Source organism: Onychostruthus taczanowskii, unplaced genomic scaffold (genome assembly GCF_017590055.1).
Source record: "Onychostruthus taczanowskii isolate IOZ18803 unplaced genomic scaffold, ASM1759005v1 scaffold20, whole genome shotgun sequence".
NCBI classification, from domain to species: domain Eukaryota; kingdom Metazoa; phylum Chordata; class Aves; order Passeriformes; family Passeridae; genus Onychostruthus; species Onychostruthus taczanowskii.
In genome coordinates, this window is record NW_024499240.1 from 9571483 (window position 1) to 9591526 (window position 20044).

Here is a 20044-nt window from a genome sequence, read left to right on the forward strand (position 1 = left end):
TTCTGACAATACTGAGGTGAGGGGTGTGGATATTGATGGATCAGAATGCAGGCAGCATAGCTGAAAATTGGTTAATCTCAGAGTAGCAAATATAGCTTGTTACCTCAACCTTAGCATTACCTCAAGGCCTCTAGCCTTTGGCCAGAAGAAGAACTCTTTGCATCCTCCTGCTTCCTTGGCAGCCCTTTGCTGCCGCATTCCGACTGGAGTTGTCGCTTTGTTGCTGCCTGAAGCCTGTGGGATATCCCATTCTCCTGGTGATCAGGAGGCTTGCTGACTGACCTTGTGCACAACAGTACTGTGTTCTTTTTTGCATTTAATTTGTTCTAGATGAGGGTAACAGGCAGAAACCGTAGGAAAGGCATTGCTGTGAGGATCGAGCCACATAAAGAAATTTCATCTGTCAGTTCTTGAGTTTTGGGCTTTTTGCTGTTTTGCTGATGAGACTTCTTCCCAAGTACAAAAAGAATCTCTTGCCATAGGGTTCTATGCATTTCAGTTCAGAAGCACCAATCCGTCCTTAATCACTTCTATAGGACACTACAGGGGAAAAAAATCATTCCTGATTTGATGTAAAAACACATGGAACAGTATGAGGATAGAATTGACAGGTTCTGCAGCTTTGGGGAGGCCACACTTTGGGCCCTTGGAAATTATGCTATGTAAGCAAAATTAAGAAGGGACAGAGGGATGTGTTTCACACCACTGGCAAAAACCAGTTGAAAACATCAGTTTTTCTAGCTTTGCCGACTTTTGTGAGCTTTAGAGAGTCGTGGAAATTGATACATTAACTTAATTTACATGGATTAAACTTTGCTTTGCTAACTGACTGGACAGATCACACAGCTTTTGCATTTAATTTGTTTTAGATGAGGGTAACAAGTAGAAGCAGTAGAAAAGGCAGAGCTGTGAGGATCCAGCCACATAAAGAATTTTCAATTGTCACTTCTTGATTTTTGTTCTGGGCTGCTGTTCTGTGAAATGGTAAACTCTGCATCTACTAGGGGAATTAAAAAGATGGACTGGAATGAAATAGACCTTTCTCTTTTGGCCTTGCTTCAGGAAGATGAACATTCCTTAGGATAGGCTGTGATTGGAATAACAATGACATGGAAAGCATGTCTTGAGCTTGTCTCCTAGGCCATGCTCAAATTCAGGGAGCAGCTACTAGAAAAAGAAGGAATGCCCAGGCGGGGTGTTGTTCATGTCTCTGTTCATATTTGGCTTTGACTTTGTGCTAGTAAGTCAAATTGGAATGTGGTGTCAACTCAATACATTTTTAGATGATGCTGGTAACAAACATAAAATCAACTCACAGGTCAAGTGCACAGCTTTTTGCTTTTTAGACTCTCCATTTCACCACCTGGATATGTCTTGAGCAAGATAAGAACCTTTGGGCACCTTAATTTCTTTACTTTTCCTTTTTCATTTGTTTCAAACACCACTAGCCACATTATATAAGATGAAATTCTCACTGTCCTCTGTGTAACAAGAAAATACCCTATTTGGAACCAGTTTTCAACCAATTTGTTAAATACTAGTGATTTTGTTAAAGATTTCCAATAGAAACACTAGGGCATTAGCTGGCTTTTACAACTCTGCTTATTTAGAGAATATGCCAGCTAATTGCTGGAGGAAGTATGTCTAACAGTACAAAAGATGTAGTTGTTAATTGCAGCTGTTGTGAGTGGACTTGAGAGGAATGGTTTTTTTCCACATGTACAGCTATTTTTCTTTTCCAGTTCAGGATCTTGGATTTGACCATGATTTCTGCTTTCCATTCCTGTGTTCTGTTGCTTCCCCCCCCTGGACTGTATTTGTAGTGATACTTGTCTTTTCAGCAGCAGCTGGAAAAGAGACAGTGGTACAAGTGAGACAGGAGGTGGCAGGAAGATGTATGACTGCTGGGAGAGGGGTAAAAGGATTTCATTTTCCCCACATGGGAAGAAAAACTGAAGCCAGACAACTGGGCTTTTTAGTTATAAGCCCACAACAAAATAACATCATCATGGCACTCTAAATCAATAATGCAACTTTGTCTGAAATTCTTTACATCTCTAATGCAGTTGTCTAGATACACAACAATAAAACACAAAGACAACTCAATTATCATGACAAAAATTGTTTTAAATGTTGTAACTAATAAATCAAAATAAATAGTGGTATAGAGAGATCAAATGATGAGTGGTATATATAGTTGATAAATTAGGCATTGTTTTCACTGTTTCCTATGATAGGACACCAAGCATACAGCAAAGAAATGGAAATGCAGATGCTTAAGTTGTTTCACAGTTGGATCTCTAGTTTGTTTTACAGATTAAATACTTTCAGCTAAATGTAATTCATCAATTGTGATCACTCGTGTGGTGCAATTTGTGTTCGTATGGTTGTGGGGGTTTTTAGTGCAGTAGATTTTTGGGCCCTTTGCCAAAACATGTTTTTCAAGAAGTGCAGACTGGCTTCTCCTCCCCTGTGTTTGTGAAGGTGGTTTTCAAACAAACAATTTTTCAAGTTAAGAAATAGAAACAGTGCATGTGATCAGTTGCAGTTCATGATGAATAAGCAGAATGTTCATGGTACTGAATACTGATTGTGTTCAGTAATTCATGGGTAACTTGTAAGGCAGAATTTTTCCCTATGAATTGTTTGATGGACAACGGCTAATGTGTGACACATTCAGGAGAAACTGTGATTGTATCAAACAATTTGGAAACAAAAGAGACTTAGGTTCACTGAATGACTGCACAGCCTGGAGTAGTTTTTTATCAACACCATTTAGTTTTTATTCATGCAGTGACACTGGCAGCTCCTGTGGCAGAAGTTTTAGAGATAGATAGACTTCATCTGTGTTGTTCAACCTTCTATGCCACTATGGGCTTTGAATTTAACTTTTTTTAATCGCCCTCATAATGAAGATCTATTTTAGAGTAACTTCTTGGAGCTAAGATGGTAACATGCAGAATTTTTAAGGTGTCTGTTCTCATTTTGGACTCTTGGTAAAATTAGCACCAGTAGTTTGGTATTGGAGATAGTTGAATGAGTAAATATAACCTTAGGACGTGGAACTGTGGAGGTAGTGAGAAAAGAAGTCAAAGCCTTTGTTTGGTGAACAAAGCATTCCTGTATCTGAACAAGAAAGCAGAGATTTTTCCCTACACTGTCACATGGAAATTACCTGTCTGGCAATATAAACAGCAATAACAAATAACCATTTTTAAAATAGTGTATGAACATTTGTGTTCGGGAGTCAATGTGTGAAAGGCAAGAAATATGCAAGAAGACGGTTAGGAATCTGAGCTGTTGATGGTGTTCATGCAATTTCAAGGTACATGGTTTTAGAAGCCAGCAAAGTAAGGTACTTCATTGTTTTAAACATTATTCTAGCAATTTTCTCTATGTCCACAAAAATCTATTTCTTTATCTGATTGCACCAGAATTACTACTTCTAAGATTCTAGATACAGGAGTGATTGCAAGGTTTTCATTGAAACCTTCCAAAGAAATTTTCTGGCTCACAGTTCATGACCAATACTATTGCAAACAGATATGACAGAGCTGTGTAGTTCATATAATTGACTAAAACTTCTAGTCACTTAGTTCCTATATTTATTTTTTATTTATAAAGTGGTACCAAGGAAAGGATTTTAGTAGGTTCAGTTTAGCTAATCAGCCTGATGAGACAGTCATTGTTTAATGACTGGATGAAACCTTCCCCATCCTGAACCATTGTCCTTCAGCTGCCAGAGCCACATTTTGTGAGTATGTTTGAGTCTTTTGCTTTTTCCTGTATTGGTTAGTCACTCTCTCTTGGCATGAACATAGCAGCAGATCACTCTTGCTGAAAATAACCAGTAACCAAAAGTCACAATGTATGAGAGCTGAAGATATTTTCTTAAAGCTTAAACTTAGCCATAACTCATTTGACTCCTAATAACTATTTTCAAAATTCACCAAAACTTGGGGCAGAAGAGCTTGGCAAATGCAGGCTGAAGTTCTCCTTCCCTGAACATCCCCATTTTCTAGGTCCTGCTCCTGACATTTCGCTTTGTGTCAGGTTTGCTGTACCGAGGAGAATAGAGAAGAGCTTCCTCATGAGAGTTGTGGCAGAGGGTTTTGCTTAATTAACTGGCAGAGGGGATGTCTGAGAGTGACTCCTTCAGTGCCTCCTGCAGTCCCCGAGTGGTGTTGATTTCCTGCAAAATACAGTGGAACATATTCCCATCAGTACGTCCACACAACTCTTAGTAATGCTAATGAGAGCTGGGTGCTTGTGTCAGAGGGGAAATTGCTATCTGTGTGCCACGACTGCATCCCAAATCACTGAACGGTGGAATTGCATTGTCTCACTGCTTCTTTGTTATGGATCATGTCTTTCCGCAGCTTCATTGGTTTTTTCTCCTATTGCTGTAGCTATCCTAAGCCAAGTTTTCCTAAGAAAACCACAAAATAATCTAGTGTCATTTTTGTCAGTATGCCACATTAAGTGCTGTATTTCTGGGAAAATAGCAGAGGGGAATTTTGGCAGGTCAGACAGGTTCTTCTAGACTTGCACAAAAAAAAAAAAGTGAGTTTGTTTCATGCAGATAGCTGTTTGCTTGAAAGCTTCCTTTAATACAATATGAAAGTGATTCAGCCCTCTAATCCATCACTGGAAGTCTCTGCTACCATCCAAGACACTTAAAGGAATCAGTTCTAATTGATAGCCACTGTTTTGACAGGCAAACAGATTTCTCCTCCCAGTGGCTTCATGCAGTTGGCCTCCAGCAGACCTCACCATTAGCACAATTCTACTGAAAAGAATATACAAGCTAATAATAAATCTGTGGGGAAGGATATTAACCACAAACTACTATGTCTAATTAGTAATGTACAATAGCCAAGGCCAGGGAGGGAAGGTATTATTTATCAGAAGAACTGATTTTGACAGTTTAAAAATGCAAAAACATCTATTATTTGTTATGCCAAAACACATCTTTCAAAATACAGTATATACATAACTCCTCTCTTACTTTGGCATTGTTTTGAACGTTACTGCTTTGTAAAAATGCCAGCTATATTAAAGGCAAAAAGGAGAAATTTGTGTTGCTTTATCTTTAGCAGTCCATTATGAAACCTAAAAGCAAGTAGGGGTTTTTTTGGCTTTACAACTTCCCTTGCCTATTCAAGAGCCATCTCTCTCCCTCTTATATCTCCCTTCAAAAAGCATCTCTTTACTGTGAATTCTCTTAGTTCAGAGTTTATCAAGTACTCTGAGCCTAAGCTCAAATAAGGCTAATGCATCTTGCTGAGAAAGAGTGGTAGAGATCTCTCTGGAGAGATCTCTCAGCCACTGGAGAGATCTCTGCATGTCCTCACTGCAGATTGCTGCTCAGTGTCTCGGAAGCAAGAGTGCTGGTGCCCAAGACGCATTCCCTTTGTGCAGTCTCCAGCAGAAATCCCCAGAAGGAGGTGTTTCTGTAGCAGTGCAGCAGTAGAGCCTATGAAAAGAGTGTGGAGCGAGGAGGAGGAGAGCAAGTGTGTTGGGGAGAAGAAGGAAATGAATGAGGAGAGAACTTAGAGGAGTTGGGCGAAATAGGTGAGGGGAAAAAGCATCACAGCAAACTGGCTGGAAAGTGAGGCAGGTGGCTATGCAGTGGACATGGAATCATAGCTCTGAGCTGATCAGGAGAGAAAGAGAATAGGACCTTTTAAACTGAGCACATAATTTTTACCCTTTGTGACTCGATTTCTTCTTGATATTGGTATGGATATGGTGATATATGCTCAACATTAACTGTCATTAAAGTCACTATATTTCACAGAATGGAGCCTTCATGAAGACTGGCAAGTTGTCTCAATTGAAGCGGGGGCGGGGGGGGGGCGGGGGAGTCCTCTGGACTTCTGCTATTTCCAAGGATATTTTTTGTTAGAGATCTTTTTGGAACCTGCAATGCGCAGGTTTGCTTCATGAAAGTCAGATAAGCCCCAACAAATCCCCACTGTGACATGTAAGGGGGGGAAGGCACATGAGAAGGTGAGCCCTGCAGTGGTGAGATGATTACCAAGTCTGACACCTCAAAATACCATGGCTCTGAGTACAAATGTAGCAGGTTTTCAGTTTTGTTTTGCAAATGTCGTGTATTTAATTTGCCTCATGAGTTTTGTATCTGCAGTTCTGATAATGTCACAGTTCTGTGTTGTTTTTCCATAGCCAAGAGGGCTGAGCAAAAAGTTTTGTAGTGCAACTGGAGAGTCTCTTGAAGTGCATGAGCAGCTAAAATGCTAAGAAAAGCAGCTAATACTGTGAGAGTTATGACATGAGAAAAATGAAAAGTCCTTCTCTGACAAACATGCATAATACATATATATATATAGATGTAGATGATACTTTAGTGAAGTCTGGGATCATGGGGCTGGTAATAAGCGGAAGAGACACTCAACATTGGACAAAACAAAAGAAAAAAGTCAGCAGCCTGTTTTTGTCAAGTTTGGCACCCAAAGAGCTACTCTTTAGCTCCCTTAAGTTGGTCTTTTCCCTGTCCCACCTTTACATGGTTCTCAGCTACCAGCAGAGAGCTGCTGGTGTTGCTGGGATAGAGGTGTGCTGGCTCTCACTTGACTGCGGGATTTTGAAAACCACAAAGTCAGCAAGTGGATCTGGAGGGACTGCTGGCAACATCAGCAGACTGCACAGCCACTCTGCATCTCCCACTGTGCCTTACTGACTGCACCTTAGAGGAATAGGCTCAGTCAGAAACTGCATTTATATTTTGCAGCATGAAAAAGAATAACAAATATCCAGAAAAATTAATAGCAAGCCTAACTGCCTACTTCTTTTCCCTTTCCCTTTCCCCTTTCCTGAGACTATGAAATGGAAATTAGAAAAGCAAAGTCAAGGGCTGGTTCTTTCCTTTTGTTTTGAATGTGGAGTTCCCATGCCCAAGACATGGATGGGATTATCGTGTTCCCCTGGGGCTGGCAGGTTGCCATTTACAGACCCCTTACAGGCAAGGTGCAGCAATGTTTCTCTGCATGGTTTGGAACAGAATTAGTATTCGCTTCAGAAGAAATTACATGCTTGTAAAGGGAAACCAGGAGGGGAAAATAACTGCTGCTCTGTGGAAGCTGGGACAAATAAGAATATCTGGGAATAATTTCTTACTTTGGTACAGGGTAATTCCCCAGTCTGGTGGGCAAACAGGCAATGCTTGTTGCATTGGACAGACCATAAATTGATTTTTTTCCTCCTTCTGATCAAGCTGTAAATCACAGCTGTCCTTGTTTACTGCAGATTTTTCTTTTGTGATATATGTAATGTAGGATGCAGAGTTTTTGTCCTCATGACCAAAAAGACTAGCAATGTGGTCACTGGATGATTAAAACATCATTTCATGGAAACAGGTGCCTAGCTGCCACTGAACATTACTATTTTCCTGGTCAGATAACAGAAGTAGTGACCCCTTTTCATAAATGCTACCTCCAGGACTCAGACTACCTCAGCATGTTTTCTAAAAATAAGCTCCTTGAAGTATAAAGGATGACTCTTCACAGCTGCCTTCTGTTGTCTAGGTTTACCAGTAGTTGGTGAGAGTTATTCTATTCTATTGGTTCAGTAGATGGACTTTGTGGGATTACACTTCAGCTCAGGTGGCCCAAGTCTTAGGGTGCCAACATACTCCCTTAGGTTTTGTCTTTGGTCATTTTTTATACTGCAGAAGCAAGATTTTGCATATGGTATAGATGAACAAGAGTGCTCTACTGGTAAGAATTTCCTAGTACCTAATTACCAGAATGAGTTACAGTAACTCACCTCTGTCTTTTTAAGAGCAAGTTCTAGGTTTAAAAAATAAGGTTATGGGGGCTCAAAGGCTTTGGGAAGATGGGTGAGAAGATTTTGGGGGCACTATTTAAATTGTCTTCATTCTGCAACTTCTAGGCAACAGATCAGCCTCCTGCATGTCACATGGGAAACAGCATCCAGTCTTATCTGGTATGAAACACAGATAATATTCAAGACAGTGATACCAGAAATGAAGATTTTCCTTTATTGCTGTTGCACATGGTTGATACTCTGAGTAAACTTTAAACTTCACTTTGTAATTTAGGGCTTCTGTTTGACATTTCATTTCTCTGTGTGACCCTCTCCACTGAAGATTATGGATTATTTACCTGTGAAGTGTTACAGCAGGCACCCTCTGAGATTCAGTGCTGGGAATTCTTTCAGTAGCCCTTAAGTCTGTGAACAATGTGATGATCCATGCATTAATACAAATTTGATTAAGTATCTTTTCTCAGCTTTGTTTGCTTTGTTCTACTGATGCCTACAAGTTACATAATGAGTAGCATGTACAGGGTCTGCATTAAAGGCAGTTTTGCATTGTAAATTCATGGCAAATTTATTTTCCTTTTAGCAAAACTTCAGTGGGGAAAAAAATTGCACTGTTGATTTATTTTGAATGAACTCACAGAAGTCTTACTAAGTGTGCCATGTGGAAAGCTCCTTGAAATGCTGAGGGTTAATACTCTCTGCTCTTAATTTCAAATTCCAGATAAATATGAATTCAGCTTTGATCTTATCTGGACTAATTCTTTGTCACTGTACTAATTAATTCAGCATGCTGCAGAAAAGATGCTAATTTGGGCATCAAAGAAATAAACGGGTGGGGGGAGGTTGTGTTTAATCAGAGTTCTTAAAAGATAAGTTTTACTCCCATTAGATTGGTTCTGGAAGTTCAGTCATTTTAGTCTAGCACCAACTGTCTGATACAGTAAATAAAAAATAAAAAATACAAAAATGGCACTTGTTTGCTTAATTTTGATGTACAGGAGCATAATAAGGTGGATATTTTTTATATTTGCACCTTCTGCATAACTTCCCTCTTCCTGCTGATCATAGTAATTTTAACTCTGATCACAGCATTAGCATAATGTGGATATCTCCCAAAATAATCTGAAGATTGCTAAATATGAGAATACTCACATTCCTGAAGTTCAGCTGCATTTGTGAAACACAAATAATAATTGTAGAATAGCACACTTGGACCATTTGTTCTGTGCCTCCACTGATGTAATAAATCAGAGGTTAGGTCATTTTTTCCCTTTTCAGGGGAGCTGGTTTTGGTTGCCTAAGCTGCCCTGCTGTTTGCTGTGGAAAGCTGCTGGTTTTGCTGCCCTCCTCTTGTTGCTGCCCTGGGAGCGAGCCCTAGTGGTGGGAGAACAGGGAGGCAGCAGTCCAGCTGCAAAAGTCTTTCCTGCAAGCGAACCTCACCAGACCAAACTAAAGTCCTTTTTCTCCTCTTTATTGTCCAGTTCCCTTACCAATTTACCCAACAGTATTGGTTTGTACAGAGCACTGTCCCAGAACTGGAGGCACTCCCCACTCAGGAGCAGAGAGCAGCAGATGCTGAAATAACCCTCTCCTGTGTTCATCATCTTATTGGCACCTTCCTTTCACCCTGCCAAAGCAGGGAGATTGGGTCAAAAGCTGTTCCTGGGCAAGGCTTTGTCATGAGGAGGTTTTGCTGTAATGTGTGTTGTACACTGGGAGGGGCATCTCTGTCTTGCTGGGGCTAAATCCTCCACAGAGGGAATGGGATCCACTCTCTGGGAGCAAGGGGCTGGCAGAGGACCAGGAAGAGAGATGCTTAACCCCTCCTGTCCACAGCCCCTCAGCACCAAGCTGCCCTTTTACCATGTTTTACCAAAACATGTTATTTTCTTTCTGTGGGTTTTTTTTTTTTTTTTTTCTGTTGCAAAGCTCTTGATCCCAGTGGTGTAATACTCAGTGGCACACTTCGGCCCAGTAAGTAAACATTTAGTAACAAACCTTTTAGGTATTTAGAGAGCCACTAAAAATGTGAAAGATGTATTTCATTAATGCTGCTATTAACATAAATGTAAAATGAGCCTGGTCTGTAATCACCATCAAGTCTTATTCACTAAGGATCTTTACAGCAATGTTTAATACTCTGTAAAAGTGTATGTATGAAAGCAATTAATCAAAGCACAGCACTGCTTCTAGAGTATTTCTTCTACTGTAAAAGCTGAGTGATAAAATAACTTAAAACACACCACAGTAGTGGCAGTTAATAAGCTTTTTATAGTCCCTGTGTGGACGTGAAAATCATACCTTATTAGTATCTTTATCTTTCTTTCTCACTTATTCATTCTTACTCACATTTAAATTTAATTTTAAGAGTTATTTCTAGCCTTTCATAAGGGACCTGCTTTAATAATCTCAGCGTTTTTCCCCATTTTGCTGTGAAATGACTTGGAGTCAGAGCTTTTGTTATATGTACTTTACAAATCACTCTGGTTTTTTACAGATCATTTCTGGAGGTGTCAAGATTTTCTGACAGTGTTAGGCTTTGTGTCTTGCTTGACTGACACTGTAGGCTCTCTTGAATTATTTTCCCACAGATGTTTGTGCTTTCATTATGTACCTTGTTAGCTGTGGTGGAACCTCCTGATCTTGGGCAACTGAATTAGCTAAGAAATCCAAATTGCTGAATTTAGTCAGCAAGCAGCTTCAGGGTTCCACCCACCAGATGTTTCTGCTGCTTAGAAGTCTGGGACTATAGACCTGCCTGCTTTTTAATCCTTGAAGCAAATATCAACACATTTGAGATCTGGAAGCCCACGGCTCCACACGGAAACGAAGTGTTGCCATGACCACAGCTTTAGGTCTTGCATGTGAGACATTTATCCCAAGTAATAACGGAGCAGGTCTGTAGTAGGTTTGTTTTCATTTTTATCCCTTAGAATCCTTGGAAAGAAGCATACATATGCTTTAATGCTATAGCAAATAGAATGGCAATAAATACTGCAAGACAACATACATTTGGTATTCAGAGACTTTATTTCTTTAATGTTTCTGAGGGGAACAATTTCAGTTGTTGCAGGGCACCCTTTGAAATTAATAGAAATAGGATAGTGCCTCACTCTTGCACAGCACATTTTCAGCAGCTGCATATGGGCTTTTCCCAAAAGCACAAAGTGCTCAAAGATCTGTTCACATAAAGAAAAATCCTTTATGTTTGTATTTGCAGAACTGTGCTCTGAGTAGTTGGAATATTAGCTTTCCCAACTGAAAAGTATACTAAGGTAAACAGGGGTGTAACAACTTTAACAGTGCTTCCCAGGCATTTACTGTGAATAATCAAAGAACTGGGGCACTCACTCAACCTGGGAAGGCATGGATTTATTTCCTTACTGTCATTGCAATGACCAGTGGCTTCACTTGATATAAATTGATTATAGATGGCTATGGAATGAGAAGATACAGCTGATCCATTTGTTTTCAGGTCTTCTAGTTATATTTCTCCATTTGTTATAAAAGGTTTTCAGAGTAATGAATCCATCAGATATTAAGCTGAAGCAAATTTGACTGTGCACAGTATAGCAAAACAGACATTTTAAAAATCTGTGTATCATACAGTTTTTCATTAATGTTTTTATTCTGCTGACAATAGTATTAATATGGAAGGCAGATTTCACCACAGTCCAATTATTCATTGCCTGGAGAATTGGCATTTTCAAATCCTAAAGCTATTCAGTTTCCATAGAATTTTAATATGGACTTGATTAATTCCATAGTATAATTTGACAATAGATTTTATCCTGTTCTTGTTGAAATCAGTGGAGGCCCTCATACTGATATCAACAACGATATGATCAAACCTAATTTGATCATGCAGCAAGTACTCTTACTACCTCTTTTTTTTGTTGTTCCAATAGTAGAGACTATTAAGTCTCACAAACCCATGCAAAATTACAATGGCTGGAAGTTAGTTTTATCATCAGAAGCCTATGGCAATTAGAACACTTCAGTGAGCAGACCATAACTTTTAGGACAGGGTGTATAAATTCAGGCAGAGATGATACTGGGTTCTTTGTGGTTTAATGTTGTCTGTGTATATTTATTTTCTTAACACTGTTAAATTTTGTGCTGCTTTTCTTTTCTAATATTTGTGCAAGATTTCTGTTGAGCAAAAAACATAATAAGAGAATGGAATGAAAAACAGTAATAATAAGAGCATGGATGTTTATGGTATAGCAGTGTGCAGAACAGGAAAAAAAAAAACCCCACATCTGAATATTTCCCTAGCCTTGAGCTATATGCTGCATACTTAGTATAACAAGTCAAAATTGTAACCCTGCACAAATCTATCTGAAGCAAAAAATTGCAAAGAAATAGTCACAGAATCATATAATGGTTTGGGTGGAAGGGACCTTAAAGATCACCAGTTCCACCCTGCCGTAGGCAGGGACACTTTCCACTGTCCTAGATTACTCAAAGCCTCATCCAACCTGGCCTAGAACACCTCCAGCAACTCCATAGTTTCCCTGGGCAACCTGTTCCAGTGCCTCACCATGCTCAGTGAGCAATTTCTTCTTAATATCTAGTTTAAACCTACCCTTTTCACTTTGAAGCCATTCCCCCATGGTCCTACCACTCCTTGCCCTTGGGAAAAATCCCTGTCCATCTCTTTGTAACCCCATTTAGGTACTGGAAGATGCAATAAGGTCTCCCTAGAGCCTTCACTTCTCCAGGCTGAACAGCTCCAGCTCTTGCAGCCTTCATCCTTTCTTGATGAGAGAGGTGCTTCAGGCCTCTGACCATCTTTGTGGCTTCCTCTGGACTCACTCCAACAGCTCCACATCCTTTTGTATTTTGGAGGCCCCCAGAGCTGGATGCAGCACTCAGCATGGGGTCCCGCAAGAGTAGAGTGTAAGGGCAAAATCACCTCCCTCAACGTGCCGGCTACGTACTGCCCTCAATGCAGCACAACAACAAAGGTTGTTATCATCAAGACCAACTCATTATTCCCACTTTATAGTAACACTGAAACTTGCCAAATTTATGGCAAGAGCAGCTTTACCAGCAAACAACACTGTTTTTCTAAGGTTTGTCATGTTGGCAGTTATTGCAATCCACATTGTCACTTTATTTTATTTAAAATGTATTTCTCCAGTAAGCAAGAAATAATATCTAGACTTGAAAGGGGCGCCTGTTAAAGTCTGGGTTGGTTTTTTTTTTTTACATTTCTCTTGAGTATGCAACATATCCAACTTCAACTCCCTGCAGCAATACAAAATACCCAAGAATAATGTTTTCAAAATCAATACATGCTACAGTTGAATATGAAACTCCACAAACCTATAATTGAAACTGTGAGAGAAAAGCAGGCAGTCTGAATATAAACAAAGTACCAGAGCTGGATTATGACCAAGATGCAAGTGTTAATATGGCCTCCTGAGAAAACTGCCATGAGACCTTCCCAGCATGAGCAAGTGTCAGAAAGCAGGGGTGTTTCAGGAGCAGCCTGCTGGTGCTCATACCCAGGTGATTTCTTGTTTGGCTGCCCAGCATCTCTAGAGAGTAATATATGCAGAGTTTCATTTGGCTTTTCTTTTTCACCTGGGTAATTTCATCCCTGTGCACCTACCTTCCTTTGTTTCTCCTCACTCCATGTACAACCTCTGTCTCTCTCGTGTTTCCTGACTGCTGCCTTCACTGCCACCACCACCTTCTGATGGGGTGTGTGACTCCAGTCTTTTGGAACTGCTGGAACTCAGAAAGAAGCAGTGAAATCAGTGTGCTGCTCTACACTCAGGAGAAGTGTGAAAAGTATATTCTGTATTTCTGGAAGTGCTGAAATGAAAAAATAAGTGAAGATTGTTCGTAGACAAGGTGTGTGTATATTTTGAGCAAAGGATCCCTCAAAGAATGCAGGACACCATCTATCTCTATGGCAACACACAGGAAAAAAGAGAAAACCATGGAGACTGTCTGCTCCCCAGCACAGTCCACAACAGAGGCACTATAAAGCATCTCATGTTACTACCTGTAGTATTTGCCCTTTTTATTAGTACCACATGCTATGTGTCTGTCTCTCACATCCATCATTCCCTTTCTAACCAAGTTCTTACTGTCTAGAAAACTTGCTGCAGAGTTCCCAGTAACTTCATTTGACTACAAGCTCAGAATTGTTAATTAAATTCACCAAAATTTGGATTGTTATCAGCCTGATTATTTGCAAAATTTCTGCTTTTGTCTGTGGAGAAACATAAAGTCAATGATTTACAGCTTAAGTGTAATCACGGTAGTTCAGCTGTTCCACTTGAGGTAGTTGGGCTGACATGAAAAATAAAAAGGGTATAAGAAAGATCACGGGGGCAATGCTGCAAACTTTCACAGAAGAGAGTTGAGGTTGAGTCAGGGTAATTAGTTTGTGATATAGTTTATTTAATCAAGAAGTGATTACTTTTCTTTACATTGTTGTCATGCATATAAGGACACACTAATTTGTGGTGGAAGATACAGGTTGATCATTTACTTGTGGAACTGGGAATTTTAAATTCGTGCAGAGGAAGGGAGGTTTTTAAACTTCTTGTTTGGTCCATAATTCATGAGCATATTTGACCCCAGTATGCTGTCTAACTCCACCAGAAATTAAATGTAGCTTCCCAGTTCAGCCACCTTTTATAGGCTGGGTAAAGCAGACTTGTTATGAATATTCGTACAGTGTATAAAACAACAGTGCAAGCCCCAAACCACTGGGGCCTCTGGAGGACTTTCACAGCATAAATATTACATGATAGTATATTACCAGGCAGAAAGAAAACCCCAGAAGTTTAAAAAAGAGCTCTTATGAACTATCTAGGTTCGTACTCTTGGAACAAAGCAAGATTTTGTTCTTTCTGATTGCATCCTCATTTAAACAAAGAACAAATCCTGAAATTAGGGTGTCATGAATGAGACAGTAGTTACGGGTAAGAGGAAAAGAGAGGCCCAGTCTGGGTGCTGACACCACAGCCACTGCAGATGACTTTCAGAGAGCTGTCGTGTGGCAAGAGGAGCCTTCAGCCACTCTAAGATGTGCCATGTTAATATTTCTGCTCTGCAATGCCCTGCACTTCAGGTTTGACAGGGCTTTTCAACGAAGTTTCAAGCAATAGCTCTCAAAAGTACAGGATCCAAGTCAATTTGTAACCAGTCCTTCCTCTTGCTTATGGCCCAGGTAATACTGCTAACATGTCTTGCAATGTGGGAAATTTATGAGTCACTGAGATAAAAACTCAGTGTTTTGATTGCCTAAAATTTCTGTGGTTTATGATAGATAAGTACTGTTTTTTCTTCTGTAATTATTTCCTCACGACTCCTTCTTTGATATCCTTAACAGATTTGGAAAGAAGAAAGAAGATAAAAGTGGGAAGGCAGATCAGAAGGGGACTCCAAAGCAAGGCATGCTTAAAGAGGAGGAGCTGGAGAAAATGAAAGATGAGCGTGAAAGGTGAGTAAATGGCAGGAGCATCTTTGTTCATCAAGTGAAAAACTTCAGAGCAAGGGGTTTCCTGAAGGAACAGCCACCCACTGCCACAGCCACCCACTGCCCACTGCAGTCAGGTCCAGGCAAGCCAGAGCATTAGGCTAGTCCTGACCGAGTCAGAGCTGCTCTGTGTCAGGAGCTTGTTGTTCTGCAGTTTCTGTGAACTTCACTGTTGCATTCAAATCCCAGCTTCTGCTTTAGCTGGTGAAAATCAGTTCCTTCAAAACCTGTTTCACCTCTGCCCATTCCCAAGGGCAGCTGACTTAGTAATTTTCTCCTCTGCTTCTCTACAGCAAGAACCTCCTCCCTTCTCTCCTGACAGTTTTTGCCATTGTTTTCCAAGACTTCAGACCTCTTTGGCTTCAGCTGGCAGTGCCATCAGACAGTAGTTTTTGTACTTTGGTATGTTCTTTTCTTACCAGTGTTTGCTGGTAAGCCACGTGTTGCAGAAACATGTATGCAACAAATGTTGAGTATGCCAAGGAAACACCTGGAAGAAAGCCGGTTCTGATGGCTAAAATCAGTCTGCAGAGGCAGGAGTCTGCCAGCAGTGGGTTGGGCAAGAGTGCAAGGCAAGAAGTTGGGTGAGTGCCTGCTAGGATTTGTTCTATTTCTGAGGTAAGACCTGGGAGTCTGTCCTGTTCATAAAACACATTCTTCTATGCCCAGTCTTAGTGAATTCCTTCTCTTTCCAGATTAAGAGATTTTACAGTTTTCTGCTTTTCCCCATGTCTACTCTTCAGAAACCAGAAACAGTTTGTCAGTGTCAACAAGGTTCAGAAAACTCCACTTTCCCTTTCCTCAATTCATCCAGAGGTACTTCATATGCTGAAAAAGGTCTTTGTTTCCCTCTGATGGCTGCTATCAGAAAAGTTGAAGAGCCCTTAGTTTCTGGCTCTCGTGTCTGCAGATGCTGTGAAACTTTACAAGTTGTAGTAATACATTTTGTCAGTGCAAGCAGAAAACTTTTTAGAGGTCTCTCTCCTTCACTGGAGCATTCTGCTCCTGGGAGAGGGAATGGAAGCAGATGTGGTTCCTTTTGTGCAGAGAGGGTTTCCACACGGGTCAGCCTTTGTGGTACTGGTTAGTGCCCAGGGAAAAGACACCCTGCTTTCATTTGAGTCATGCGGTGCGTGGTCAGCCATACAAGTGGTAGCTAGTGGGTTTGGGGGAAAAGTCAGTCCAGACCCTTGAAGTCTGCTGCTAATTTTTACTGTTTTAAAAGCTGGCAAGGTATCTAGTTACTACAGCACTGCTACTGGATATGCTTAGCCAGTGCTTAAGTATTTAGTTCATCTAAGTTAAGTAGTGTCAGGAGAAACTTTGTACCATTTGTTTTAAAATTTCTGTGCATGTCCTTGATTTTTGCCAGATTGATGAGTGCCTTTATATTAAACTGCTGACTCCCAATTTGGATACTGGCAATTTGAGAGGTATGTGTCCTTCATTTTAAAGAAGCCAGTGTCTTTTATTAGGAGCCTGGCAAGCTAAGAAGCATGTATCCCATCTGTTAAAGGGCCAGTGTCATTTACTAAAATGTTGGCAGGCTGGAAGGAATGAGCCCTTCTGTCTAGAGGTCTAACGTTCCAATTGGACACAAGATAATTGTTCTTAATATTTCTTTAGCATTGTGTGCTTTTTTTTAATTACAGTCACTGATTGACAGTAACTTGGTACGGCTGCATTAGAAACTGGCAGCTCAATGTCTTCATCATCCTGGTTTCTCTAGTAATGATTTCAGTTTTGACCTGGAAGAGTTTGTGACTGAAATGGAGAACAGCAGGTGTGTTGAGAAGTGGATGAACCAAGATGATATTTTTAACTCACTTATTTGATTCTTCTTCTGTAAAGCCCAAGTATAGGAATATCACAGTTTTGTATCAGGTAGTATATCTTATATCTCTGGGGGGATTCAAATTAATTTTTTTTTTAAAACTCCCAGAAAAATAGTGAAGAAATTTTCCCTATGTTATCCTCAAAGGAATGCAACACGTGCTGTAAAAACAAGCAATTTGCTTCAACTTTCTAAATGAAGTAAGAGCATGGCTGTGTGTTTGTCCGCATAAGACTACCTACAGGCTTACTATTGAACCCTTCTTGAGCTGGTCATAAAAGAGAAGAGGCTCTATTTTTGTTAGAGAATAATTACATAAAGAAGCTACTTCTCCTGTATGGGTAAAAACTGTTTGGGAAATTGATTAAAATCACTAAGGAAACATTACCTGACTTGAATGTAGATCAGTCCTTTTGCTTAGTTGTTGACTGTTCACCTAATGATGATGCTCAGTAAGACAGTAGAGACAAGTTTTATAGCTCCGTCCCAAGATTTAGTAATTCTATAATGTAATTCAAGTCCAAGATTTTAATGCACACATTGGCAAAGAAAACCTTGTGGCACATTCACACCATAGATCATCTGCTCCTATGACTTCACTAGCTGCAATCCTGCATACTTAGTCTTGTATTTATAAAACTGAAGCTTAGTAGAACACATTCATAGTTTCAAATCTGTTCTTCTTGAGTGAAATGAGCGTATGCTAAAACTACAGGGATAGTAGTAATAGTAGAAAATACTAGAGAAATACAGCAAGTTTTGTCCCCTGATACCTGTGATCAAATCCTACGTTTAACAGCTTGAACAAGCTAAAATTGCTTTTCTAACATTTAGCCTTTCTAGAATAACTTAAATGTGCATCTAATTTTACTTTTCCAAAATTAGCTGTGTAACTAATTCTTGTTCAGATCCTCAATTCAATTATTACAATACTAAAGTCAGATTTTTTGCTTAAACAGTTTTCTTAAATTCTGACTGCCTGCCATACTAAAAGATACTATGATTTTTCATCTGACTGTTTTCTTTTTTCAGAGACCATGTTGTCCATTTTGGACACCAGTGGAAGAGGTTAGAGTAGTTGATTTTTGGGCTGGGTGTGACAGGATTAATGATCAAGTGCTTTTCAGCATCTTAGCAGCTGTGTAACTCGCCTGGTTTTGGATATTGGTTTTGCATGCAATAAATGCTTGGCAGCTCTCCAAAAAACAGAATACTGTTCCAAGATCTCAGCTGAGAAATATTTTTTGGTAGAAAGCACGTTTTCAGTTTACAGGACTAGGCTGTCTCTCATAGTTTTGCAGAGTTTTTTGATTGGTATTGGATAGGCACAACAATATTTCACAAAGTCCCAGGGATAGGCTTTCTATAAAGACTGCAGCCTTCTTCCAGAAATTTTGATAAGCTTTAGACATGCAAAAATGTCAGATGTGTTCACTTTACAGTTATGAGCTGGCTGTGCAGTACAAGCTCAGTGACTCTGCCTCTGACGGGAAACATCAGCTCTTACGTAGGTGTGCTGCATGAGTGTAAGCCCATCATGCCTGGAACAGGTTGGATTTCCTGCTTGCACAGAGAAGGAATTGAACAGTGCATGTGCAACAAGTCTGGCACATCCAGAATGTGTTAAGAGCTAGTGGGCGTATGCAGACAGAGTATTCAGTGCTCACTCTGTAATGCAGATGATTCCCAAAAGGACAGGATTTGCTTGCACTTTGGTCCTCAGCATAAATTTGCCTGGCAACTCTTTTTATGGGCTGCCAAGTTTCAGATTTGAACCTCAGAAAGTGAAAATAAATTTACTATTTTGCTAGCCTAGTAATTTCTATTTTCATTCCACATTGTCCCAGTCTCAGTTTTCAGAAGAACTATCAGTGCTGACATGTAGCTGCAGTTCTCTGAAGCAGCTCCACATCCTGCACTGAAATGCTGATTTATTTATTTTTTCTGCTTGTGTTCCCTAGCAATCCCCATTAAGATCAAGGTCTCATCGTGCTCATTGCTCTTAGGGAGTCTTGGGCCTGACCCCAAGCACTAACAGTTGAGGTGGAAGAGAGAAAATCTGACAGGGAAAAACAAAAAATTGTCCTCTGGGTGGGAATGTGACATGCAGGCAGTGCAACTGCTTGTCCAGGTTCCTCAAAAGTCCCTGTCAAGCTAAGAATTGGTTCCAGACCTCAGCCTCAGGCTTCCTTTGTTTTCAAAGCCAATACTTTATTATATGACTAGTACTTCTGCAAGCTTCAAGTATTGAACAGGAACTTTGGATGTTAGGCATTCCTTCTTTAGTAATAGCCTTATCTATGTCCAATTGAATATGAATTCAGCACCTCCTTTAAATTATTTTCTTCTTCACCCCCTACCTCCTTTAGTTTTCATTATGCCAAGGCAATGCAATGTCAGTGAATTTTGAGTGTGAAAAGACAGGAGCCTCATGATAGTGCAGGAGTATTGACTTAACTGGGGGTACAATTCTTTGAGGTAGTGTTTTGTCCTTCCTGACACAAGTCACATACTTCATTGGACTGAGGCCTTATTTTAAATAAACTCATCATTTTGTTCATGCTTCAAAGAGTTTGGCTGTAATAAAGCATGTGCTCCAAAGGTCGAGAATCTACCCATAAAAGGAAGAAACAAACGCTGTATCTGAGGGTTATTTTGATCAAGCTGACTCAAATCTGTATTTTTAGTGTGTTTAGTGTAAATTACTCAGAATTTATCATTTGAACGATAGGATGTTTGCTACATTATTAAATGGTGGAAGAGGCCTTGTCTTTTCCTTCCCTCAAAAAAGATTTCATCCCTTCCTCCATTTCTTTCCCACTCATTTAGGGTTCTTTTCATTTTCTAACATTTGAAAGTCATTGTAAAGTGAACTGGGTAAATACATTAGATGCATGAGT

At 40.0% G+C, this 20044-nt stretch overlaps 1 protein-coding gene across 7 annotated transcripts in view; it reads left to right on the forward strand.

The window, feature by feature from the left end:
- Positions 1-20044, forward strand: part of PARD3B (par-3 family cell polarity regulator beta) — a 394903-nt gene that overhangs the window by 282353 nt on the left and 92506 nt on the right. For all 7 annotated transcript variants that reach the window (XM_041403270.1, XM_041403272.1, XM_041403271.1 and 4 more), the window contains one exon: positions 15164-15274. In XM_041403270.1, the coding sequence (XP_041259204.1) occupies positions 15164-15274 (111 nt within the window). The remainder of the gene's footprint in view (positions 1-15163; positions 15275-20044) is intronic.